The 27736-nt window shown below is 35.0% G+C and overlaps 1 protein-coding gene across 10 annotated transcripts in view; it reads left to right on the forward strand.

Annotated features, from left to right (window-relative positions):
* Positions 1-27736, forward strand: part of LOC126748529 (protein unc-79 homolog) — a 218350-nt gene that overhangs the window by 188327 nt on the left and 2287 nt on the right. For all 10 annotated transcript variants that reach the window (XM_050457825.1, XM_050457826.1, XM_050457829.1 and 7 more), the window contains 8 exons: positions 1844-2042; positions 2109-2263; positions 7343-7689; positions 7744-7971; positions 13664-13828; positions 14033-14205; positions 26420-26804; positions 26994-27116. In XM_050457825.1, the coding sequence (XP_050313782.1) occupies positions 1844-2042; positions 2109-2263; positions 7343-7689; positions 7744-7971; positions 13664-13828; positions 14033-14205; positions 26420-26804; positions 26994-27116 (1775 nt within the window). The remainder of the gene's footprint in view (positions 1-1843; positions 2043-2108; positions 2264-7342; positions 7690-7743; positions 7972-13663; positions 13829-14032; positions 14206-26419; positions 26805-26993; positions 27117-27736) is intronic.

Raw genomic sequence — 27736 nt, forward strand, 5'->3', positions numbered from 1 at the left:
GCTTTTAATTTTAATGGCCTCTATGAGATTCGAAAACCCCTTTACAATCACGGCATAAAAATAGGTTGAAGCAATTGTAGGACGTCAAAACTGTAAACACCAAAAACTCGAGTAAAAATATAACATCATTTTACGGATACGCTTATCTCTAGTGGATAGGATATAAGTCACGGATAGGCTTGACAGCCTCATGTATTAGTAATTACGTGTGGATTGCGGCTTAGTCGAACATTAACGCGACGACTTTATCGGTTACGCAGATGTCTCATTGGCATTTCTGATTTATATTGTAGCGTGTTTGCTGTTCGTTTAAGTGTGAATTAAAACACTCGATGCACAAAAATTGTTAACTGATTTATTTCACACTTATAGCTACTATTTATTTCGATTTTTTTCCTCTTTTGGGGTTCGTCTATTGTGCTCGAATACACCTCAGCCTAAAGCTTTATTATTCTCACCCCGATATACATCTACATATACTACCCAACCTAGCAACTCGCTGCCCTGTACCAGCCGGTACAGGTCTTTTGCTGCTGTGGTACCTAGTGATTCTGGGTCCAGTGTGTCTTTCCCAAATATTTTTGTATCTTTTGCGGCACAAGGTCTCGCAGTTGCAAATTACAGGTGGGACTGTTTCTGATTCCTTTTCGCATAATCGGCAATTAAGGTCTCCATTATACACTCCAATTCTGTTCAGGTGTTCTTTAGCGGCCATGTGTCTCGTTCCGCTACCTATCAGTATTCTGAGTTTGTTCCTCCCAAATGTAAGCAGGTCTCTAGTTATTTTGTCGTCTATTTCAAAGTTCATAAAGGTGTTTTCTCTCTTCAGCTGTCTCATTTCTGTCCTATGAGGCATTCCCAAACCAGATTTGATTCCCAAACCAGTAATTCTAGGGTTCGATAGGGCCCTAGGGCGGCTTGGCTATCTGTTATTATTAGGATCTGCTTATTAGTGTATGCTCTCCTAATGTTTTTCCTTGCACATTCTAGTATCGCAAATATTTCTATCTGAAAAACTGGGTCTTCCAAGCGGATTCCGCTGCGACGTTTCATGCTAAGGTTTTTCTCCAAAAATTTTAGCTCCCGTTCCTTTGTCGCTCTTGGATCCATCTGTGTACCATATAAAATCTCCGTCTGGTCTGCGGTTGCTATCATTTCGTTCTTTTCTGATTGAATGTTTATTTCAATCGATTCGCGCCAATATTCGGACGTGAACTGGCCTAAAGGCTGCTTATATACTAGTTAGACTATGGTTCCGGAAGATTCGTGAACCGTTCACGTGTCTCTAAAGATGTCACGCGGTAACGTACCCGTCGATGATCTCCCGCGGCGGTTAAGATCATTACCCACAATATTCAAGTTTTATGAATGTGCGCTACAAAGTTCTTGCAGACAATTTTCTTACTTAAGCTCTCATAGCTCGCAAAGTTACTGCCTATACTTCTTACTCTTTTATCTTATGTTGTCTTTGGTTCACTTTTTATAGGCTGACTATAAGAGACACATAGATAGAATTTGGCATTGATTAAATGTGCGTTTTTGATTTTAGATTGTTGGTTTTAGAGAATTCTTCTTTTTGGGATTTTGGAGTATATTATATTCAGTTATTGAAGCTGTGTGGTTCTTACTTATAAGATATTTATTTGATTTGAAAATTCGAATAGGACTTGCTTTATACCTCTCCCACTATTGATAGTCATCCTATGGTAATCCTCTTTTACCCAGTCTGTACTGGTGTTAATAGACGTAGGGTTAACAAAAAAGGATAACTTCTTTCTGGCTTCGATCTCTTTTAAATAATCCAACCAAGCCTGTTTTGGGCTCATTTTTGTATTAATTTTAGCAAATTACGATTCCAAGCACAGCTCATACAGGATAGGTGAGGACTGCGTTAAGGAAAGATGCTCCGAATGTGGCACAGTTCGAGAAATATATAGCGATGAAGAAGTTGGACTCTGCATTGTAGCTCTAGGAACATTTATTCATAGAGAACCCAGTATAGCTGCTCCTTTATTGCCTGATATGCTTAGTATAGTGGCTAAGTAAGTATACTTACTTAATACGTTCTTTCTTTAAACATAAAAAATGGGCATTAATATAAATTTTAGAATTGCTACAAATGCGTCATATCCGTGGCAAAGTGAGAGCAGTGTACACTTACCAGGAGGAGCAGTTAGCGTTGCACATCAGTTTTTAAGATGTGTTTTACATCAATTGGCTCCGAATGGGATATTTATTCAAATGTTTTTAACTAAAGTTCCAGGTAAATATTTTTATGATTAGAAATGTGTAAGTCATAGGTTTTCATACACTCAAGTAAAAAGAGGTTCTCTCACTCTTTCTTTTTTCTAGCAGCAGTACTCTGTGATGTATCTAAAACTTTTGAGTGTGTTAATTACAGAATACTGCTGGGAAACTTTGATTCTGTTTTTACGAAATACACTGGCACCACAAAAAAGTAAACCCTATGGTACTCGAGTATCACGAGTAGCACCAGTGTTACGAACGTGTCTGCCGATATTTTTCTATTTAAGTTTTGCAAATTTTAATGTTCGGAAAAGACGTACTTTGAGAGTTAATTCCATATACTCACACGTCTCTATAAAAAGGAGTTTCGATAAAGCGATGCTATAGTCGTCGATCGCAGATGCATTCGATATTTATGAATCGCATCTGCCTGTCTAGTAGATCTTGTTTGTATCGCTTTAGGTGGAATGAAATAAACCAGTTCGAAAGAGCATCAACCGTGATGGTATCGATAAAACAGAGTCAAGTCCTTCACCTTCCTTCTATGAGTCAAACTGTCCAAGCTTCTAGTTATCTCTGGATCTCCTATAAGACGTATGGCTCTCTTTTAGAGGGAATCAAACAAATTCAAGTGTGTTTCGGTGCAGAGATTCATATGTGAGAGCAATACTTAAGATTTGGACGAATCTGAGCGTTATAAAGCGTTAAAAGCTGTTGGTGTATAGAGCCTTTTCATTTTAAAGAAAGATGAAAAATAAATTAAATTTTCCTCAAGTTTTTGAGAAGCCGCTTTAGCTATTCCCGCTACATGATGATGCCAAGACATATTGCTTCCAATCACCATTCATAACAAACAAGCGAATAGACAAAGACAGCGGCAAAGTAAGCCCGGACATTACAGACTTAGGGCGGCAAAGGCTGGGCAGGCAGAGGGAGGGGTCTTACCTGCGTTAAACTTAATCAGTTTGTACTAATCCCACTACAAAATGTTATTAAGGTCGGAATTAAAAGTGTTACGTGGCGACGCCTATGGCACTGGGTGTCGGCTGAAATTGGATTAGAAGTCCTCTCGAGAAGATATATAACAGGAAGAGGGTAGAGGATTAGATGCATCTCTAAGGGACACCAGCGCTAATTTGAAACCTCTCGAGGTGTGTCCATCAACGACAACCTGGATGGATCGGTTCTCGGGGAAGCTTCTAAATCAAGCAACGAAAGTTGATGGCCAACCATAAGAATTTAGAAAGATTTATTTGAAGAAACTGTTTGTTTAAGACGTTTTCATGTCAGCCCCTATCAAATACCTTTGAAATATCCAGAGCTACTGCACGAGAATCACCATCTTTCTTGAGAGCCTCGATCCAAATAGATAGCAAGCGACAAGGCCAAGAGATCGCCAGTAGACCTGTGTTTTTGGAAATTTATACTGATGATCGCTAATAATGTTGGTGGACTTTAGGTATTTGAAAATTTACTGGTTGAAAAGTTTCTTCATTACCTGAGCGATTGTTGGCACTAAAGTAATCGGACGATAATTGATCGCCAGCGTCTTAATTTAATATTTTAATATCGATTGTATCCGTGCAAGTTTCCAGCCTCCAGAGAAGAAGCAAACTTCTGTATGAAAGAAAAAACAGATTGCATAATGGTGGTGTTAACACCACACTTTTTAAATACTATTGGCGGTATTCCATCCGGACCGATGGCCTTGTTAGTGTTCAATCCTTTGAGAACTTTTTCAAGATCTCGGTGACGGAAGACTAAGTATCTTTGGCATCGAAAAAGCCTTTATTAAAAGTCGGCGATTTTTGCCTTGGGGGAATACGGTGGAGTTTGATCCGAACATTTGACCTAGCAAGTCCGCATTTTCCATTGCGGTCATAGCAATTGCCATCTTCCCTATCAATAGTGGAATTTTTGACCTACAGAAACCTTGACCAACTGCTTTTGCTACAGACCAGAACGATCTAGATCCATCCGTTGCAATTTAAAAGTTAATTCTCTATTCTCTCATTTGTCATGTAAAAATTCTGCTGTAGTGTGTATCGCTGGGTGGCAGAAATACTTTGTGGATCTTTCAGTTGTTACATATACACATAACATCGAACTCTTGAGGTTCTAGAGCTTCTGCTCGCTGGCAAAATATGTCGCTTCAAATGAAGATGGCGAAGTTGGACCTAAATCGGGTGTGTAGGTCGTATCCAGGAAATAACTTATAAACCTTGGTTGTTTTCGAGTTTACTTCGCGAAAATTCGTGCTCAACTGGACAGAGTCCAACCTCCAGAGACCTCGTTATGCAATTCGAGGCAATGAGGACTGCGTACAGGCTATACGTCCTCGGCGAACTACGTGCTGCCGAGACCGGTCACGCAAAAATTTGGTCACGGGCCATACAGGAATGTCCTCTCCTTCTGATGGGCAGTGACTGCATGGCTCCAGTGACAGTGGACTGCGAGGGATTCGTGACGCACATTGCAGGTAGAGAGGAGTGGCAGCATTCCAACAGACATGCATTGCTAAATAGGGGAACCATCTACACATATGGGTCCAGAAAGAATAACAGAACTGGATCAGGGCTTTGTGGTGGCATCCCACATGCCAGTAGGGCATACTCGCTGGGGAAGCACGCCACTGTCTTCCAGGCCGAAGTATTCGCTGTACTAAAATGCGCACAGAAAATCCTAAGCTGCGGACACCGCAATACAGTCGTATCAATATGCTCGGACAGCAGAGCTGCCATTAAGTCTATTGCGGCCGTAAAGGTAAGCTCCAAGCTTGTACTAGATTGCATAAAAGTCCTGGAAAACTGGTGCAGATTGGCTGCAGGGACCAGCTCGTCTGGGTACCTGGTAACACCTTCAGTGCACCGAGTGACTTTAAGCCCTTTAGACCATTCGAGCCTTATCGGTTTTTCTAAGGCCATTCGGCTCTGGTAACCCCCCGTGGGGCATGCCGGGTCCATCAGAAGACCTATATACACAACTGCCTCTGGCAGCCCACTGTTTTGACAATTTCAAAAAAAACACAGGTCCACTGGTGATCTGTTGGCCTATGCCACGCATGTTTGGACCGAGGCTTTCAAGAAATATGGTGAATCCCGTGTAATAGCGCTGGATATTTCAAATGCATTCGATAGGGTCTAGCAAGAAAACATCTTAAATAAACTGTATTCTTATGGTTTGCCACAACTCTCATTGCTTGTCTTGGAAGCTTCCTCGAGAACCGCTAATAACGCTATTTATTGATTGTAACCGTTTTAAATTCCAAGTCTGAGTCCAATCTGATTGAGTTTAATGCAGCTAAGACTCAGGCTCCTGTATTTACAAAGAAGGCTGGCTCTGCCGCCCCAAGCCAGCGGCAAAGTATACCCGGGCTTACTTTGCCCCTATCTTCGTCAGTTTGCTTGTTAGAGGCAGAGGTTGGAAGCATTATGTCTTGGCATGATCATGTAGCGAAAATAGCGAAAGTGGCTTTTCAAAAACTTGAGGCTCTCTTTAAAACGAAAAGGATGTATACCCCGCAACAGCTTTTAACGCTTTACAAGCCTCAGATTCGTTCATCTCTTGAGTATTGTTCTCACATATACAGCTCTGCACTCAAACACACTTTGAAGCCGCTTGATTCCATCCAGAAGAGAGCCTTAGGAAATCCAGAGATAACTAGAGGCTTGGATTGTTTGGCTCATAGAAGGAAGGTAATGAACATGACTCTGTTTTATCGATACCTTTTGCGAACTGGCCCATGTCATTCCTCCTAGAGCTAGACACGTAAGATCTATTCGACAGGCAGATGCCACTCATGAATATCAAATATAAAAAAATATTTTATCATCTAATATATTAGTATTTTCTTGCATTGTATATGCCTATTTGTAACCACATGATGAAAGATTGAAGATGTTGTTTTATCTAGTTCTGGTACAGATACTTTGGAATTATTTTTTGATAGGCTGTATATTGCAAAAATTGTCTTATATATCTATAAGAAATAATCAAAAATTACTTAACTTATAGTTGTTCCTTCTACTCTTATTTTCCTGCAATCATGCACTGGCCTATAGAATGGAATGTTAAAAAGATATACTTTATTTGTATAAATTCAGATTTCTGTTAGTACTAATGAATAGCTTTTTATTAATAATTAAATTATTTAAATCTTCTATTTTGTACTTTTTACATTTACGTATAATATTGTCAAATTTTCCACTACAGTCATAAATATATACCTATCGATGTTCTAATAAATAATCTTTTTAATGTATTTTATAACAATTATCTTACTATTAATAAAATATGACTAACCTATTTTATTGTACTAGTTCAGCATCACCAGATCAGCATCAGTTTTTACTCGTATGGCCCTATCAGATACCTTTCATTTTAAATATATTTTAATTTTTTTTACATAAGGTGCCTGTAAACTGAAGAAACAGAACATATTCTATTTCTTCAGTTCCCTAGAAAGAAGTTGATTTTTACTGAGATCATTTGTCAGATCATTATTGAAGAAGATTTTTGTTTCCTCCTTGAAGTCCACACTCATTAATTTGGATCCCTCGAAGATTTGTTGTTTTGTTTCTATGTCTCCTAGATTAATTAAAAATTGTGCATCATCCTTTGTTGAGATTATGTATATATCTTCAACGGTTTCGTTAATTATTTGCAGTTTTCCATACCTTTTCAATTGATTTCTTAGGTTCACATTGTTACATGGGTCTTCCAGCCAGTAAAAGGTTTCGTTCTTTTTCGTTTTGTTCAATAGTATTGATTTTGCTTTCCACGATTCCTAATTTTTCTTTAAGAAGACTATTTTCATCACGGGTCTGCTTCAATTCTTCTCGTATTTTTTCCATCTTCAATATTTGCTCATTAAAACAATTTGATACAAACTTCGTTGATTTTTTCAGTTCAAAATTCAACTCACTTTTTACAGTTTTTTTAAGAATAGTTTTTAAACATTTTTTAATAAGAGTTATCTCACTTGTATAAAATAAATCTCACTTGTGAGATTTATGAAATGAAACATACTTAATAAAATAAAATAAAAATACTTAAAATGGTTTACTACTACTAATTTGGTTGTAATTATTTTTAGAACACGTAAGACTGCATTTTTTTAAAAGCGTGATCCAAGCGTTAGTGGATTTTAATGAATTAAGTCCAGTAGCACCCCTACAGCTTCTATTAGAAACATTGAATTCGAAGAAAACGTTGCCCACCGATATGATGCCTACGATACTAGCAAATATGGCAGCCTACCTAAGTTGTTTACCATTGGAAAACGCTTTAGGAACCACAACGTCAATGTGGAGTGCGGTGCTACAACAACTTGAAATCATTTATAGGAAGCTAATTTTTATGTTAAATGTACTGGAGGATATAACACCTCTCCTAAAAATTATAACATCGGTATTTAAGTTACCGATTATCACTCAACATAAGGTATCATAAACAACCCTAAAAGTAACAGCATATCTAATATAAAAATATTTTTAGGGTATTTTAGATCCATTTTCGAAGGTGCTCAGTTACGCAATTCAAACACACGTCCTAAGCTATAATCTACTTGTAGAAATATGTTATTTATGTAACAAAGCATTTACCAAAGATAGAGACAAACTAATATTTAGTAGAATGGTGGTTATTGAGCTAGTCCAAGTGTTAAAGTTTAAAACAACGATTCCGGATTCAAATGTATTAATGCTTATTAATTTAATCCTCCAGGTAGCGTTTATTTATTATAATTAAAATGTTTTGTAATGTATTTTTAGGCAGGGTGTCTGTTTCATAATATTGCTTCTCATTTCTAAAAAGTAGTTTCTTATTTGACCGTAAACATCAAACGTGGTAAATCGCAAGAAAATTCAAATATGGGAGTTTCACAATGCTAAAGTAAATTGGGGTTACTTAAAAAAAAACTCATTACTATCATTTTAAAATAATATTGATGGAAAGTCCGGCTTTTTGAAGTACTTTAAGTAGACGGGACATATGGGGAAGCGAAATATCCGATGAATTTCATGCAAAATAATCGCCGATGTTTACATACACAAAATGATTGCTTTGTATCATAAATATAAAGGTTTTGTTTCATAATATATTTCTAAAAATATTTCATGCAACAAATTGGAATTCATATACAGGTTGGGGAACTGAAGATTACGCATTGTTCAAAATAAAAGCAACACCGCTTCCTCTCGTTGATGAATGGTCGCCTCCGGTCTTCTTATGTTTTATATTTTTAGGGAACGTTTCCATATTACGTCATTACGACTGGGGTAGAAGATAAAGCAATTGTTAACAGACGATCAGGAGAGAAGAGGAGGCTGTAGAATTATCGACGTCAACATTTTTTTTAATTTTATTATAATTGACCACACAAATAATAAGCAACAATAAAAAAACTGTTAAAGTCATCTACTGGTAGGAGGGTCATAGAAATGTCGATTATTGATGACAAGGGGCGGAAAAGGGTCAAAAATGGGACGTAATATAGGAACGTCCCCTTTACAGATTAACTTTTGTCAACAAACATTTTGCTGTGTGGCTGCACGCTGCATTATTTAATTTTAAAGCGCTGTTATTTTTTGTCAACTTATTAAGGCTATTTATACTTCTCCCGAAAGAGTTCAAATTATTGAAAGTTTTTATGGAAGAAATTTGGCAGTACAATGTACCGATTTGTTTTCAATTATATTTTAAAATACTCAATACTGAATTTATTCATGCTAATACAACATGTTTACAAATGTCAATAAGTATAAACATAAAATATGCAAATAACAATTTGGTAGTTTGGTAGTACATTTAAAATCAATTATTAAGAAATTAAACCAAATTAATTATATATAACAAAAATTCATCAACTGAGTAGAGACAGTTATGACTTCAAAAGTCTTTAATCCTCTTCCTAAATTGTTTCGGTGGCAACTCTCTCATTGTTATTTGCAATTTGTTATAGAAGTTGATCCGCCAGTAACATGGACCACTCTGACATCGTTTTAGTCTTTAGTAAGCCGGTAACAAGTTGTGCTTACTTAAACTTTAGTTGTGCTTAGTTGTACTTTTAAAACAACCTGCATTCTGTCGCGAACGTGAGTTTTGCAAAGATAAATTGAGAAGGAAAGATCAATATACCTAAAGATTTAAATGCATGACTGTAGTCATCTCGAAACCCAAGCCCTGCCATAGCCCTTACAGCCTTCCAAATACTCGGTGTATTCCTAAAGAATGACCCCAGGCCAAGATAGCATATACCAAAAGAATGAAAGGTTTCCAAAATATGCAGTCCTAAGTACTTCTCTTGAAACACGATCGATCCTTAAGGTTTCGAAGCAAAAAACAGTTGGCTCAATTTTCCACACAGTTTGTCAATGTGGCTATTCCACTGAAGTTTAGGGTCCAAATAAGCTCCCAAAAATCTGATATCATTGACCTCTTGCTTCACTTTACCCATATTTCTTAGAGAAAACATCACCTGTTTGGTCTTTGACTAATGAAATGACGTGTACTTTTTATTCTTTTTAATGGATGGTGGGTCATTAATATATATTAAAAATAGAATAGGTGTAACAACTAAACCTTGCGGGATACCTATGTAAAACACGCACTCCGATGACTTTACCCCAGTGACCTGGACAACCTGGATTCTATCAGACATGTAAGATTTAAGCAAAGTAATGCTATTAGCACTAAAGTTATAATTTCTCAATTTCTGCAAAAGGATCTCATGGTCTAAACCGTCAAAGGCCTTGGATAAGTCACAAAGCAAAACGGCAACATATTGAAGTCTCTGAAATGTATCAGTTGTATGGGAAATTATTCTTTTGCCACTCCTAAACCCAAGCTGAGAGTCAATTCTAGAAAGTGTGATATTTGCACTGATATACATTTTTTTATGATCTTCGGGGTTCTATGATCTCGTGAGTACAAACACTGGCCTGTAATTTTGGGACTGTTCTTTGTCACCCTGCTTGAAAATTTGAGTTACTAAAGCTTTTTTAAGAATGGAAGAAGGAAATTATTCTCTTTAATGCATGAATTCATTCATTTTGTGAGAGAACTTATTAACAAACTTGTAATTGATTTTACCAGTTTGACACTAATTACAAACATATTCAAACATTCTCATTAAATGTTACTTAAAAAAAGCAAAATTGTTCAGTTAGGGTCACAAAAGTTTAGAGACTTGCCCATTAACATCAGGAATATGACTTGCTAAAGTCTGTGCAATTAATGAAAAAAATGCAGCATTTCCAATTGCATTGGAAGTGATAGTTGGGGGTTCAGATTTTTTCCCTGCAATGCCTCCTTTATGATTTATGATACCCCACGTGTTGCAAAGGGTATTTTTTGAAGAGAAGGGTGTCTGTAAGTACTGCTGTTTCTATTCTTCTAAAATGTGTAATTGTTCCCATATACCTTTGAGTTTCTCATTAAACCAGGGCATACTGTCACCCTGATGTGATTTAAGTGTGTATTTTCTTCTAGAATGATTTAATATATGCATTTTCCAAAGTAGTTAAAAATTTAAGTAAATTTCTCATTAGCATTTATATTATTTAGACTGACAAAGGACTAATCAACATTCATGCCCCTTTAGGTCAGTGGTCTATATACGAGAAGTACACCAAAAATTGGACAAATTGAGTACAATGATCTGATAGGTCTAGATCTTCAGTTAGAACAGAGTTTACTGTAAGTCCAGAGTCCAAAATTCTATTGCTTTGGGTAGGTCTATGCACAGTAGCCACTCGCAGGTTGAGGACCATTAGTGTCAAAATTAATATTAAAAGCTTCAATTAAAATAGTTTTTTGTCAATGTCAATTTCAGAAAGAAAGCCATTTAAAAAAAATATAATAAAATTACCTAATGGCGAGCGATAGACTGATTTCTTGCGAAAAAGCAAATATTAAATGTAGTTTCGAACTTTGAGACATCCTTTTACCTGCCAGATTGTCATAAATGCCACACTAAAGTGCAGGAACCTTCTATCAAAAGAGTCCAGGAGCTAAAACGACCAAAATAAATAATTTGTAGTGCCCTAGAAGTAGTTTCAACACGATCTAGTAGAAGTGTTGCAGAGAAACTGGGTATGGACCATAAAACTGTTACCAGTATTTGGAAAAAACAAATGTTTCGAATATTCCAAAACTTAGGGGATATTTCCTAAAGATGACCGATGGCGAAGAAGGATGTTTTGTGAAACTAACAGAGCAAATAGTTTTAATATAACGAAAGTAAAACTTATTTATGATAGCAAGAACGAATTTAAACCAAATGATATATATATAATAATATGGATAAAACGGCGGTAACAACGGCCCAAAAATCTAGTAAAGTTGTTGCCGAAAAAGGCTCGCTTCGTCCGTGACGGTCCAATGAAATGTACTAGAGCTTGAAACGCAAGCAGGTGGATACAGCAGATCTTGGTATATCCCATTCAAAAGCATGCTTCCGCTTTAACAGAAAATAAGGTATTGCTTTTACTCCCATTTTTCTAAAAATAAATGGCATCGTTCTGTCTACAGTCGCTTCAAAAAGGTTTTCAATTCAAGTCGCGACTCTTGGATGAGAAATAATCCCGGAAAAACGATGACAATTTAGGACATATCCCTAGACTATCATAGGCATAGATAAATTATCTCTGCCGTTGGCCCCTTACGCCTTCAAATATTATAGCTGGAGTCCCTTTAATAGACACATATTAACGGAACTAGATTTTGCGCCTTCATATGTCACGGATAAACTAGCTCCTAGTAACCTGACACCAAATGCCACTGAAGTTGTTTAAGAAGCATCTAGTGAAGATTCTCATCATAGTGAGAGAGCTGATATCTTGCCAACATCACCACAAGCTCACACACCGCTAACGTCACCCAGCACTCGCATTACTGAAGCATCGCCTATTCCTACGCATATATTTTGTCACGTCATTAAGGGCTCCTATTTTGCAAGCATAAAGGGTCAAAGGATTGATTTTCGGGCAGTGACGTAAGACCAAGTCCCTCGCAGGCTGTATTTTCACAAGAAACCATTAGCGCAGTTGCCAAAAGCGCTATCCAAGAGCAATATAACGTAAAAAAAAGTTAAGAAAAAACTAACTGAGTTAAACGACGAGTCAAAAATTAGAAAATAACTTATAGAAAATCCGAGAAAAGCAAAAAACGCCAGAACTAACAGAGGATGATTGTTATTATCTGGTTTGCTTGGAAGCTTATTGCAGTAGTCGCCCTAGAGAGAAATGGGTGCATTGCATGTCGTCATTGACCCCATGAAGACTGTACCCGGCAAGAAGAACTAGACGTATGCCATAATTGCGTTTAAGTATATAAATATTTTATGTCGGGCGTTTTTCACTAGAATAAATACTATTATTATTTGTCTCAGTGCTATTTCAATTGTCCCAGGTGTTCACGTCTGTCTGTTACATTCTTCGTAATTTAAAAACTTTCTATACATGTGGAGAAAAAAAATCAAAATGCAGAAATGTTTTAATTGTCCCCGGTCCAAACCCAACCCAACCCTATATGTGAAACACAATCCTTCAATTGTTCGATATTAGTCTCGAAAAAGTGAGCACAAAAGTTTTCAATTCCGTACTCAGTATCCTCAAAATTGAATGTTTGGGCTGGTATTTTGGGCGATTTTTGAATATTATAGTGCCATTTTGAAATTATAGTACTTCAAAAGCGCAAAAATACCTTGTGTTTCTGCAACACCAAGTTCTTTCTACCATTCAATATTTTTTCTCCCTGATTTAGACCTGGGATCGGTTCATTTTCAATAAGACGGCTATCCTGCTCATAATGCCGTTTTGGTAAAAGAATTTTTAACAAATACTTTTTCTAACTGTCTTATTAGTGAGACGGGCGATATTAAATGGCCTCCTAGATCTTCAGATTTGTCCCTCAATAACTTTAATTTTTGAGGTTATCTTAAGGAGGCCATTGAGCTTTTTATTTAAAGAATAAATTTTTAATAGGTTTACTTTTAAGAGTTTTAATTTTATTTTTGTATTGTGTTTATATTTTTCTACTTTTATCAGAGTTTATATATCATTTTTATTTTTATTTTTTCTACATTTTAATCATTTTGCAATATATAGTATAATAAACATTTTGAGATTACGTTTCTATGTAGTTTGTACATTGATGTATGTAAGTCACGCGTACTATTTTGCAATTTTTATCGCAAGTAATAGTAAACCCTGAAAGTCAGACGTTTACTAACGTCTTACGGAAAAACAAGCACACAGAAATGCGTACGTGTACGTTTTTTTGCGCCACATTTTGCCTTTAAGCGTGAAGCACCTCTCTATGCGTAATGATCGATTACCCAACCTGTATACATCCACATTTATCTAGCACGATATAATTTAATATTATTAGTTTTAATATGTTTAAACTTTTTTAGGATGTTGGAGGTCATATTCCTTCAAACGTTGTGATAAAAGATAGCAATTCTATCCAGTTTGAAACTGTGCCCAATTTCAGCACTGGTATATCAGAATGTATGAAAATGAATCTAGTTGATATTTTAGATTTTTTATCTGATTTTCATACAATATCAAAAATGAAAGTAAGTTTTATCGCATGATGATTATATCGATGAATTATGTTATATGGTTACTACAATTGTTAAAAATATAGTTATTGTTAACGTCAGAATATCATTAATTTTTAATCCATCATAACATCATTTGTATATTTCAAGATGCAACGAATAAAACTTCCGTTAAGTGTAAAAAGGTTTAATGTCTAACTGGTTAAAATTTTGTTCTAGAGTTACTGTCGAGGCTTTGGTATTGGATTAAATGATGATACCCTAGGAGGAATAATAAAATGTAGCGTTGCTCAATACTTAGCATTAGAAATAACCAAAGGAAACGGAAGAGATAACAGAGCTGTTACCAGATATTTTCCATGGCTTTATAACTCTTCAGTTTCTCAACAAAGGTAAAGGAATATTATTACATGAATAATCATTAGTAATAATACACTTAACATTATTATGAAGAGTGTATTATCCGTTATTATTGCTGATATTTTTGTACGTCAGGTTCAAAATTTTAATTAATTTCACTTTTTCCCTTATAATTTAAAAGCTTTAAGAGTTTTTATACTTAACAATTAAAAGTCATTGTAGTCCTATGATTGGAACTTTTAAGGTGACACTCAAATCAAAAAACAGTTTTACTACAAATTAAAACTCTTTATACTCATACTTACGACACGTGTTTCGCTAACGAGAGAAGATTAAAGCAGTTTTAGTGTTGAACAGTGATCAGTGGTAAAACCGTTTTATGATTTAAAACTCATTGTCATCATGTAAAATGTCTCATGTAACATGAAAATCTTTAAACAATCCTTAATTTATCCAAAGAAAAAAATGTTAGTTTATACGATGTGTTAAAATTTATTTAAAAATAATGTATTGTATTGTAACTGCGCAGCCTTTCTTCCGCCAAGTGGGAATTGCGGTATGTGATTAGATTATTGCGGTTTAAAAGGTCAATCCCACGAACTTAATAAGCATACCAGGACTGCTAATGTATATGGCCACGATACCCAAAAATGACCACTGCCTGGTTGCCGCCAGGTAATACGTGGATAGTGTATCACCATCCTTATTTAAACGTATTGGTCCCTGAATCCACATTGATATGTAATTACGGATCCGTTGGGACCACGTGGTTGCTAGCAGCCAATAAGAAACCCAAAATGGAGTCTGTGATTGGCTGATAGCAATCACGTGGTCCTAACAGATCCGTAATTACGTATCAATGTGGATTCAGGCTCTCTGTTTCTCAAAACCGAATTATTGGGAATTGTCATTTGTCTGTCTGTGCTTATGATAGAATAATATATAGAGTTGTTTATTTTTACTATCTACTAAACCGTCATAAAATCATCTTTATTTTGTTCGTTATAGTTGGTTGTACCTATTAATGTCATACATAGAAGGAAAGGTAAAGTCGAAACAGTAAAAATAGAAAGAAAATAAAAGTGTTTTTAACTGTTAAGTAAATACAAGCAAAAATTTAAATAAAGATCATCATTTTTATGGTATTAGGATTTATAAGATACCAGTTTAAGTTTTGATTTATGAGATTCAAGATTATCAGAATAATAAAACAAATATTTTAAAGTGCATGCATCTATCCCAAGTTAATTGAAACTTTGTCTCATTTTAGGTGAGGATTACTTTCTTTAATAAATTTTAACGAGGTTGTTAAAGAAGTACAAGAAAAATACATAATCTCTCAAAAACTTTAATTGTTTTGTTTCCCTACAATTGGCACAACTGAAATTTGTCAGAGTGACCAACATCGAAAGGATACAATCACGCAAAATGGCAGCCTCCTATTAGTGGCCATTTACTTTTCATTGAATTGGCAGTCCAGGTATATTTATTAAGTTCGTGGTCAATCCCTATTGAAGCCCATCGACAAGATTTTGCCGAATATTTTTAAGTACCTCAAGGTCGGTGCCACGGATGGACACAAAAAGAAGCGCATCGAAAGTGTTCGCGAGTGTCTGCGCTGTTACCGGAAAGAATATATCAGAAAAAGAATGAGGCATTAGATTCAATTGGAATTAAAGACGAGACTTGGGTTCACTACGTCACGCTAGAGACTAAGGAACAATCAAAACAATAGCGACATTTAGTTTCCCAAGTGTTGTGAAGCTCAAGCAAATATCACCAGCGCAGAATCTCATGGCTTCGGTTTTCTGAGACAAAATAGAAATTGTTATTGTTATTATTATTAACTAACAAAATTGTTGTACCTAAAAGAAGTAACGAAGCTATGCCGGGCTATACAAAACAAAAGGAAGAGTGGGCTGACAAAAAGAATTCAATTTGTTTGCATCATGTCGCTCGCACCATACCAAATCTCAAAGCGAAATCCAAGAAGAAATTCATTGACCACTTCGTATAGCTCTAATTTGGTCCCCAGTGACTATAATAAAAAATTAAATTTATTGCTTAGCAATATAAATAGACCTTATAGATCATGACGAAAACAACAAGCTATGTCGCTTCAGACGTCCAGACCAATCCAGACACTGTCCAGGCCCTTGCGCAATCCCAAAATATAGAGCACACGGCAGTACAAAAAATATCACAAATCAAACCAGAAAATCAGCCAATGAAACAATTAAATATCCCAACTTGTTTAAGTGTTACGATCAGCAATAAAAATAACCAACAACAAAACTTGGTTTAAAAAACAACTCCCACATCATCGTACACACAAACTTAAGCACACACACCCAATGCTACACTCAAATACACCCCTTCCCTTGATTATGATTGATCCCTTCAACCATAATCAATGTGGACAGAGCGTAAAACCAGAGAGACGAAGCAAGCATAAATGGGCATGATGAAAGCCTAAATGGTGTTTCTTGAATTTGGAATAAGCATTTTTGAGGTTTTTGTTGAAAAGCACAACAGGATAGATCAAATGAGTCGACCTTTAAAGAATTCAACACGGATAAAAGAATCGCAGCAAGACCCTTGCACCCCTTGTATACAGATTAATTTTGATAAAACTCCTGATTTTTGTTTAATAATATAAGTTAGTGTATTAAAGTTTTTGGCTTTTTATTATTGAACCGAACCGCGTATGGTGTACGACGGGTAGTTTTACATTAATACAATATGCACCCGACAATATTTGTCTAAATTTATCTCAAATGACACTGCTGATTGTTGACACTTTGTTAGCCCAATTTAGCCCAATTGGCTTTGGCAAAACCATTTCGATTGAATCAAAGTTAACTATACCTACATCAATTTCTTCAGGTATTACAAATCAGTACATTTAGTTTCATAGCTTTTCCCAAGAAAAATACTTCTATTTCGTTTCTTTATCTATTTCGGTAACTCGTTCCACCTGAAAGATGGATTTATTAAATTTAATCAAAACATAATCTCCTTTCTCAGGATTCTTATGAATGTACTCTAAAATCGATTGCCAAATCTTCATTGAATGATTCAACGTCAGATTCATCTGAATTAAAAACCTTTTTTTTATTTTAATTACTTCTCCCCCTTTTTCTAGGTTTTCTGTTTGACTTTCTTTCTTCCACTGTAGGAAACCCTTTAAAATCTTTCGGTGAAACAAACTCGCAAATTTTCATCAATTTGCTGAATAACCAAACCTGGCGATGAAGAAGCTGATGTTAATGGAATTGCTATATCAGAAGTTGAAGACTCAGATAGCGCAGGGAAAGGACGATCAGTAACTTTACTAGGTAAAAAGACGACCGACCTCGACGAATATTTTACCGAGTCATTGCTTTAGCGTGGGCGATTCCAACGCATTCTGCAATATTATAGATATATTATAGAAAAAGTCTTTCCTGGATTTCTAGTCATCCAGAAATCATGGCTACGATAATAGATCGGAAATGGCTCAAATACTCCTACATCAAGAGGCTGCATTTTATTACTTGAAAGATGCGGTAATGTTAATACCTTAACTCCAGATTCTTTTGCTAATTAATTAGCATAATAAGCTATATGGCTCTCATGATTGTGAAATATTAAAAGGGATGGATTTTGTAAAGAGGTGTTGGTGTGCTGAATGAAATAATGGATCTCTGTAACAAAGAGTTGGGAAGGAATCCATTATGTAGGCTGCGCAAGTCCGTAAGTGCCAGGAGGAGCTCCAAATAACGCTTGAAGTGAACCTCTAGGAAAGATCATGGCGGGTGGGGCAGTGTTTCCAACAGCACTCACAAAAGAAGAAGTAGTAACCAAGGTACCCTTCTCAGCACTAGTTACTACAGACTTGTTTACTGCCTTTTTCCGCAACAACACGAGACTCACATGAGACAGTTTTTGTAGCCGTTTCGTCTAGGTTAAAAATTCTGCTGCCATTTGCTAATGATGGGTGTTTTTTTAAGATGTTTTCCAAATTAGTGAAAATTTTTTAAACATGTTCATTAAATGAAGTAGCTCGTGAATAAGCTACGCCTTTCTGCTAATGTCAAAGTTAATTTTTAATGTCTACGCATAAAACCTGCTATCCATTCAATTCCTGCTATTTGTTGCTCTTGTCATTTATCCGAGCATTTTATTTGATTTATGGCCGCCATTTCAAAAGCTATATTTCTTATTTCTACCACTGACAGGCCTTAGAACATTTTTTAACACGTTAATACGTAATCTGCCAGATCATCTTCTTGTTCTGTGGTAAATCTTTTGTTAACGCTATAATTTGGTGTCATTCTTATAAATTGCCCGGGGTTTGTTTTTTGTTTCCGGACATATCTGCCCAAAGTAGCAAAAGCAAGCTTTTGCTACTGAACGAACAGATCTTCCTCCAATTACTAAGTTTACAGCTTCCCGCATTAGTTCTTCAGAAAAACATCCTTTATCAGTTTTTCTTTTGGGAAATCTAGACATTGTAACCTGTAAAAGAATTTAAAAATTTATAAAAAGAAAAGTTTTGTTAAACATTTGACAAAAATGGCATGATTTTATTTTTTTAAATAAATTATAAGATAATTTATAAATTTTAATCGGTATATATCAAGGAACCTGTATATTTTCTTACGTTTTATTAACTCTAAAGTAATTATAATTTACAACAATGAGACGTCATTGTTACCCTTTAGTTTTAGTGATTGTCTCATTTTTACTCCAAGATCAATATTCTAGAAACTCTGTTATTAAACTATGTTTATGTATATTAAAAATTAAAAAAATAACTGAATGTTTAGTAAGATAAATCACGTAGGACTTGCCAAAATATTGTCTTTTTTACTTTTGATTTCACGTGTTTTTGTACTTTCGACCGCAATAACGCATGTGTTTACTGATGCAGCGTATCCGAACGACTAACACTCGTCTCAACTGAATTATTTCGAAATGCTGTAATTTGACGAGATTATCAATAGATACAATTACATACAATTAAAACATATTTTCAAATAACGTAAATATTTCAAGTGTCTTACTGTTCCCCGTGACTCATTGTTACCCGTTCTCTCCTGTCTCTAACTATAAATAAGCTTTAGTGCACCATTTTGAACTTTGAAGTCACATGATCAGAGAAACGAAGGTCAGAGTCCACAATTATGCCTAGTGGTTTTGATGAGTTTGTGATTTTTAACGTAGTGTTATTTATTTATCTTTATTTTCCAACAGGCTAGAGACCAATTATAGGAATAACACATAAAGTATTAAAAACTAACAAAAAAAAACTCTGCACTCAATTATTTAACCGAATCAGAGTTGAAATTAAATTATAAAATGTAATGTAAACTAAAATAAAATTCTGAGTAGTATTTAAAAAAAGGTACGTACAAAACAGAAAGATAAAAAGTCAACCCATCTTCCTGCGACTGCCCAATTCACTTTGTATCAGTTCTCAAAGTCACCTGTGAAACTAGGTGCCTCAGACAGCATTCAAAGATATCACAGATAAGTGGAAGCAAATTGACGTTTTTGCACATTATAAAAAAAGGATCGTAATATTTTATGTCAGTTCTGGCACGATCAAGAGCAAAAGTAACATTTTTTCTGGAGGAAGGGCGCGGCACCTGCAAGGAATTGTCACCAAAAAGAGTTGGAGAATCTATGTGACCATTTTCACAAGAATGCCACAAAGAGGGCCTCTCTTCTCAAAACAAGAGCTTCTAAGTTGAACCGGGGTAACAGATAATTATGATTATAACCTCTAACTGGATAGCCATCATCCTCTCTAAATATGAGATATTTCAAAAAGCGCCATTGGGTGTATTCAAGGGAGTTAATATGGCATTCATAAAATGGATACCAAACCAGAGACCCATATTTTAGCTTGGATTGGACCAAAGAGAAATAGATCATTATTATAGAAAGTGAATTGCTAAAAAGCGTGCAATTCTGACTAATAAACCCCAACAGTCTTGAGGAAGCGGCCACTATATAATCAATATGAGAGACGAATATAAGTCTATCGTCAAAAAAATTTCTCCTTAAACAATTTTTTTCTGCATAAAGCATAATTGCATCCCAAATCATCAACAACAACCCCAATAATATAATATTATTGATTCTATGATAACACATAACACAGTATTTAGAAACGTTAAGATCTAGATGAATGTGATCACACCAATTCTTAACCAGGTTGATATTGCTTAGCAGTAATAAGCAGTCCATCTCGTCCGTGATACGCCAGAAGAATGTTATACAGGCATATTTAATTGAAGTTTAGTTCGGGTTATTAACTTTTGACTATTATTTGTTTGTCACCTAAAACACCACTTGGGGAAGAATTAAATTCTCAAGCAGCGAAAAACTAAAAGCAGCTGCCAATTTCTGCCAAATGAGAGTGTACGTCGCGGATGGTAAGAAGCTTCCGGAAAGGCTAGAAAATAGCATTGATCATGACGTGGACTACGTTTAAAAATAGCAGAAAACCTAGCTTTCAGTGTCCATAAAATATTGAAGACCTTCATTTACGGAAAACTCTCGCATTTATATATTGAAAATATTTCGGAAGGCCACGCTGCTCCACAAAAACTTTCTCAGCACATCTATATAAAAAAATAAACTCAATCTACCTATACAGTGTTACAGAATAAGATTCTGATCCTTAAGGGTGTTAATCCTTTGATGATTTTAAGAAGAAAAGTTTAAATAAAGCAATGTCCTAAACCCCTTAACTTTTAAGCTACAGGGAGTTCTTAAGAAAAAAATCGTTTCTTCATCATAACTTTAATAATTTCCTAGACATGTTTATGAAATTTAGCACACATCCTCTGAGTATCAACAGCCATTTTTTGATGTAGGAGATTTTTTTAAAAGTTTAACCCGTGGCGTCCTTACAGGAATGTAGACTAAATATTTTTGAAGAATATTAGATACGCCACTGTTTTCGTCAAATAATAACTATTTTTATAATCCCAAATCAAATTTGATTTTTTTAATTTTTTTTTGTCCGATATGCGATTACCACGGAAAAAAATAAAAACATTTTTCATATATAATATGACCATTCGCATGGTCTATTATTAGTCAAAATATTAGTAAAAAAATTTAGGTTTAATTTACGTTAGACTTATAATTATACTACTTGTTACTTAAGGTATAATTTACGTTAAACTGCTCGTTAAATCAAATTCCGGTATCGTAATAAGTTTTTATTACGTTTAGTATTATAACCTGATCGTTGACTAAATTGAGACTAAAACTAAAAATCAAGCAAGGTCTAGAAGTCTATCTTTGCAACTTGTTTGTTGATCGTTCTCAGAATTGGTTTATTTTTTATATCTTTGACTCTTTTCACGGTGTATTTTCAACATCCTCGCCGGCGGGTCTAATTTCTAAAGGAAAAATGAGCTGAATAGGCCTTTGCATAAGGAGCTATTTACATCTGTGGTATAACATTTCCATTGCTAGTACGTACAGCATAAGCACGAACCCGTCCGTCTCTACCAACTATAAACTGTTTATCTATGATCTCTACCTAAGTAAATTTCTTCTCTCTTTGCTAATTTCCACTGTTGTCGTGTTAATCGTTGATCATGCAGCACAACATCTCGCGATGACTTGCGATGAACCTCCGGTGTTGTAATATGCGGGTCTTAACTGTTGCAAATAATCTGCAACTCACACTTTCCAAAATCTCTTCATTATCTTCATTCGATTTTCCCATAATTTTAACAAGTCATTTTGTTTGGCAAGATTTAGCTCTGTAAATTTAGGCTATTTCCATTTAGAAAGTGATTAGGAGTCAGTATTAAATTTTCAGGATCGTTGTCAACATACGTAAGTTAAAGAGAGTTGACAACAGCCTCTGCCTCTATCAGTATCGTTTAAAGTTGATCGTAGTTTACAACGGATTTAACGCGTGTTTCACCGTCTTGACCATACTTTCCTAGAATCCGCCCCACCAAGCACCTCTTTCAACTATAAATTTTCACTCATTTTGAAAACTGGAATACATATTTTGAATATTATTACTGCTTAGAAAAGTGGAAAGCGTTTGAAGTTCCTTGGCAGCACGTTTAAATATTTTTGCTTTGTCTGAATATATAATACTTGGAGTCTCGCATAAAAATCTCCTTAATGCTCGGATACAACTCTCTGTTGACAGGTCTGCTACAAGTTCCAAATGTACTGCTCGAATAACTGCACATGTACAAAGCATTATATATACTTTATTTTTTTGTTCATAACTAGTAGTTTTATACAAAGGTCCAGCAAAATCGATCGACCAGTAACTTTAAATGGATTTGCCACGTTAATACGGTCTTTAGGAAGAGGAGAAAATCGCTGTCTTCCTGATTTTCCCTCCAATTTTTGGCATATCACGCATTTATTTAAAATGTGTTTAATCCTTTGTCTTCCTTTAATTAACCAAAAGGTTTTACGTAATTCTGCTAATGTAGCGTTAATACCAGAACGCGCTATAGAAGCATGACAACTTCCTATAATCAAATCTCCTAAGTGACATTTTTTTGGTAATAATACTGGATGTCTGGCATTGTATGATAATGCTGACTCCTGCAAACGTCCCCAACTCTTAAGATTCCATCATCATCTAGATGCGGTCCTAGGGCAAATATTTTTGAAGTTGTATGAACAGATCTATTATTTTCTATAGCTTGAATTTCATTCCAAATTCAAGCCATTGATTAGGTTTAATTCAATATTTCAAAGTACCTTTTAATTCTTCGACCTGGCTTTAGCTCCGCTCTTGTTTTCAGATTCAATATGAAATGTTTCACATAAGCTGTCATTCTTAAAAGTCGTTCAAGACTACTGTAATCTTTAATTTTCAATAAAGGGACTTTAGTTAGTATATGAACTTGTACGTTTAAAAATGTAGGACATATCTTTTCATTTAAATATGTAGTTTCGTTTTTAGGTCATTTTTTCCATAAATTTTTCCTCATTTAACCAGTTAGGACCATATTTTCAGAAGTTTGACTCCAATAATGTTAATAACTCTTGTAAAGAAATCCGCTCGATTACCTTAGTGATGGACTGAATTTCTGTAACTCTATTCGCAACATACGGTTTCTATCTGGAAGGATTCCCACGTATCCAATCCAATACTATTTTTGAATCAGTCCACAGATAAGTTTCTTTAGGTTGTACTTTAAGATTTTTTTAATATATATTCTTGCAATCTTGCCACACAAAGAGCTACTGTCAGTTCAAGTTTTGGAAGGCTTATCAGGGAACTCGCTTTTAAGTGGAGTTATCCTGTTTTTCGAAACTAGTAATTCACATTTGTTTGATTTGATATACGCAACAGCACCATAAGCTTGTGGACTAGCATCACCGAATATATGTAGTTCGAATTCGTCATAACTATATTTTAGTACACTTCTTGGAAAAGATAACTCTGAAAGAAGTGGCAATTCTTGAGTCAATTTTATCCACATACAGCTTAAGTCATTCGTTAATGGACAGTCCCAGTCCAGTTTAGTCCTTACATATACGCTGTATTAGGATTTTTGCCCTCACCATAAAGGGACCCAAAAATCCAAGTGGATCATAAACTTTGGACATACAGCTGAGTACACTGCGTTTAGTTATTGGTTTATTCGAGTCAAATTTGTAAATATTTAAGTCAAATAATGCAGGCTGAATATCAATAGAAAATTTATCATTTATTTCTAACCACTGTGTCCCCAATATCTTTTTAATTTCAATTAAAGTATAATTTTCATAATAAATTATTGTCCTATATGCTTTATCGTTATTATCCGATATTCAACAATGTTCGGTAATATATAAGTATCTCTTTTTAGGGGTTCTGAAAACCATACAAATCTGTGCAAGTCTCGTTCCTTTTCTGCTAACATTATTTGTAAAAAAGCCTTTCAGTTAATTCGATATCTTTAATCCTAAAATTAAACAGCACTCGAAGCAACTCTGGTAAATAATGAGTTTAAACGAAAAATTATGATAAAATGTAAATTTCGAGATTGTAATTCCATTGTAATTCCAGCGAGTTTAGAAGATTTAAAGGATCAAATACGCCAGGAAATTAGAAATATTACTCGAGATGTCATTGTCAACGTTCAAAAAGATTTTTTAAATGGCCTTGGTTATTGTCAGGTTGTTAACGGTGCTCAATTCGAATATTTAATTTAGATAGGTATTTCTTTAATTTTACATTTTATCATCATTTTTCGTTCAGAATTGCTTATGTAACCACTATTCATTTGTACCATATCCTTTGTAAAAAAATGCGTTTTTAAATTCTTTCTGATTCTGCATTAAAAAATGGTGGTTTCCGTTTAAAAAACATATTTATGACGTCATATCTTTTTTTTTTAAATCACCCTATATATTTTATTTTATTTCCACGTAGAAAAACCCTAAACCCAATATTCAAATCGACGGGTTTGGGCATTTTTTTCGGAAATGGTCATTTCATTTTCATTAAATTTATTTCATTTTTATTAAATCTACTTTACGGATGCACTGTATAAGTATCAACTCACTTCTCCGTATTACCAAACTCGTTTTTTAGTAACTCATTGGCGTCTTGATAACATGATTCATTTGGTGTTAAACCTTGAATTGAAAAAAATTAAAAAATAAAAATTAAACTTTAAATAACGGAATTTAGCGTTTTCATCCAGTTCGTTATTATTATGAATTACTGCACTATATTGTTCCCAAGACATAGCCCACTGGTGCAAATCGCCATTAAATTTAAGTAATTCTAGTTTAGGTAGTCTTACCGTAGTCTTTTGCTTTACTTCTCCCTCTTCTAAACCACCTGTTACTTGAACCTCACTTGTAAATTATTTTGCACTGTATTTTCGTTAATAGCACAATCTAATTCCGCTAATATTGTCACCGCATTGTCATTATAGTCTAAAATAGAAGTCCACTTAGCAGGTAATTCAAGTAAGTTTTCATCACTATCCTCACTTAAAGTTGCCATATATTGTTCGTTAGCAGTAGACAGTATATCACTTGGTTCTTTAATTCGAATTCGTTGCACTTTCAGTTTTTCCACGTTATCGCGTTCGTTAGCCAATAGTTCTTCAGCGGCTTTTATAAGTTTCGTTAATTGTGCCCCACTCGCAGTCCGACATGCCTTTTCCATCGTTAAAAAGGTAAAAGAACACACCGAAATTAAATCAAAAGTTCGTTAAAAACAGCTTGTTATAATGACGTAACTCGTTACTTTAAGATTGCCTCAACAATATCACTCGGTATATTATATACTTATCGTTACGTTAACAATAACAAATTTCCCGGGTTTTGGCACCATATTATAAATTTACGTTAAACTGGTCGTTAAATAAAATCCCAGTATCGTTATAAGTTTTTATTATGTTTAGTATAATAACCTGATAGTTACATGACTAAATCGAGACTAAAACTAAAAATCAAGCAAAATATTATTATGCCGCGCACTACACTACCTAGAAGTCTATCTTTGCAACTTGTTTGTCGGTCGTTCTCAGAATTGGTTTATTTTTTACATCTTTGACTCTTTTCGCGATATATTTTCAACAATGTGTAATATGTAACCATTAAATCAAAAGAACAATACATGAAAAAAAATTAACAAATCGATGCCTGTCCATGCAGTCGTCTAGCTTTAATTAGGAAGAGTTTTTGTTCAAATTGTTAACAATGCCAATCTCTAATTTATTACCTGTTTATAGGTCACCGTTATTAAAGATAGTACTTTCTTAGATCCTTTTAGTAATTAGCAGTTCTAACAATTCGAGTTAAGGGCTTTCATAGACTTAATTTTTATCAAACTTAATTTTTTCTTGGTCGGTGGTTTTTTTCAGAAAAATTATCTTTATTGTTTAAAAAATGACCTATCATATCGAAGACAGACGTCTAGTAAAACAATCATAATCTATAAATTAAGCTTCCATTTTGCAAATAATGTTATTCCACAGATGGCAAGAATATTTGTAACTAGTTCTATTGGTTTTATAGATCTTAACAATGCAGAGTAATGAATAGTAAAAATCCAAAATAGTATTCGAAACTTAAAGCTAAACGTTATTTATTAAGGACAATGATGTCTTTCATGACCACTGTCTTCTTTATAAACTCTAAAAATTCTATAATTAATTCTAAAGACCAGATTTTGAATGCAATACTAATTTAGTTTTGGTAAATCGGTCATTCGAACGGTATTTTATCCTCAATTAATATTATATTCATTTTTAGTCCCAGAGAATTTGTGGAGTGTATTGGTCACATCCGCCTACTGTCCTGGCTGCTTCTAGGATCGCTAACATATACAGCATTGCAGGGTAATAACAATACGTCTATGATAAGTCAGCCAATTCCACAGGAAGCGTCCTGTCAAATAGCAGATAATATACAAGTAATAATGTCTGGTTTTGCCGACCAACCTAAGACCAGTGTGCTTCATATGTCATCTTTGTTTCACACGTTTATTTTATGTCAACTTTGGACAGTTTACTTAGAGCAAAGCCTAGCTCATCATCTTCCTATTACCGAAGCCTACAATGTTACTATGAATATTTTATTTGATTTTTGGGGCAAAGTAACACCTTCCATTTTGCAGCTAGTTCAACAATCCAAATCTGTAAGTAAAATTAGCGTTTGGAAAACGTAACCTTTTTATTTTTCTCAATAATAGAATGAATGATAATTTATAATGACAATAGGTAGTAAAATTAAAACTACATAACACATACAATGTGCGACAAAAAATGCATTCTAAAAATAGATACGTATATTTCTGCTAAATAATTAATTGGCTTCTATTTTTAAGCTCAGCGAAATAGTCAGTCTGCATTTTCTGAGCATGCTGGAAGCACTAATAGAATGTAAATCTACTTTTGTGGCCAAACTATTACCGCTTTGGACGCCAGTATTAACATCAAACCAAATCCAGGTAACTATAATTTCATTATCCAACTGGGGGTATTTGTGGTGTAGATTTTGAGTAATGGATTAATTCTGCGACTTATACAGAAGCCTAAAAAGATTTTGGAAAGTCGAAGTGGTAGTAGTAGTAGTAAGGGTGGAGGAGCTAGAGCTCGGAAAGCAGGCCTAAAAGTCTCTTTTCGCCAGCCACAGAATCGCCCACCCCTACGCCTCCACTCCCAATGCACGACCTTCTCTGAGTCGGCCCTCTTAATAAAATCTTGCATGTCGCCCCAGTCCAAATCTTTAAGATCTTCCCATTGGAGTATCGTTGCTCTAAAAATGTTCCTTCTCAGGCGACTCCACCCATCGCAAATTCTTAATATGTGGTATGAAGTTTCCTCCCCTGTACCGCAATTCCGACAGAACGAATTTTCTCTTCTACCAAGAATGTATAAGATACCTATTTAGGCAGTTTGCCCAGTTAGAATTCACCAAGTCCTTGATCCATTGTCGGCTCTTTGTTAGCAGCCACCTTACTTTAGAGCCGTCATGATCTGGTTTCATCGCCTTGGTCTGTTCACATCGTTCTGTCTTTTTCCAGTTTTCTTTGTTTTTTCCCATGCCCGATTATTAGGCTCCTGGGAA

Source organism: Anthonomus grandis, chromosome 22 (assembly GCF_022605725.1).
Source record: "Anthonomus grandis grandis chromosome 22, icAntGran1.3, whole genome shotgun sequence".
Lineage (NCBI taxonomy): Eukaryota > Metazoa > Arthropoda > Insecta > Coleoptera > Curculionidae > Anthonomus > Anthonomus grandis.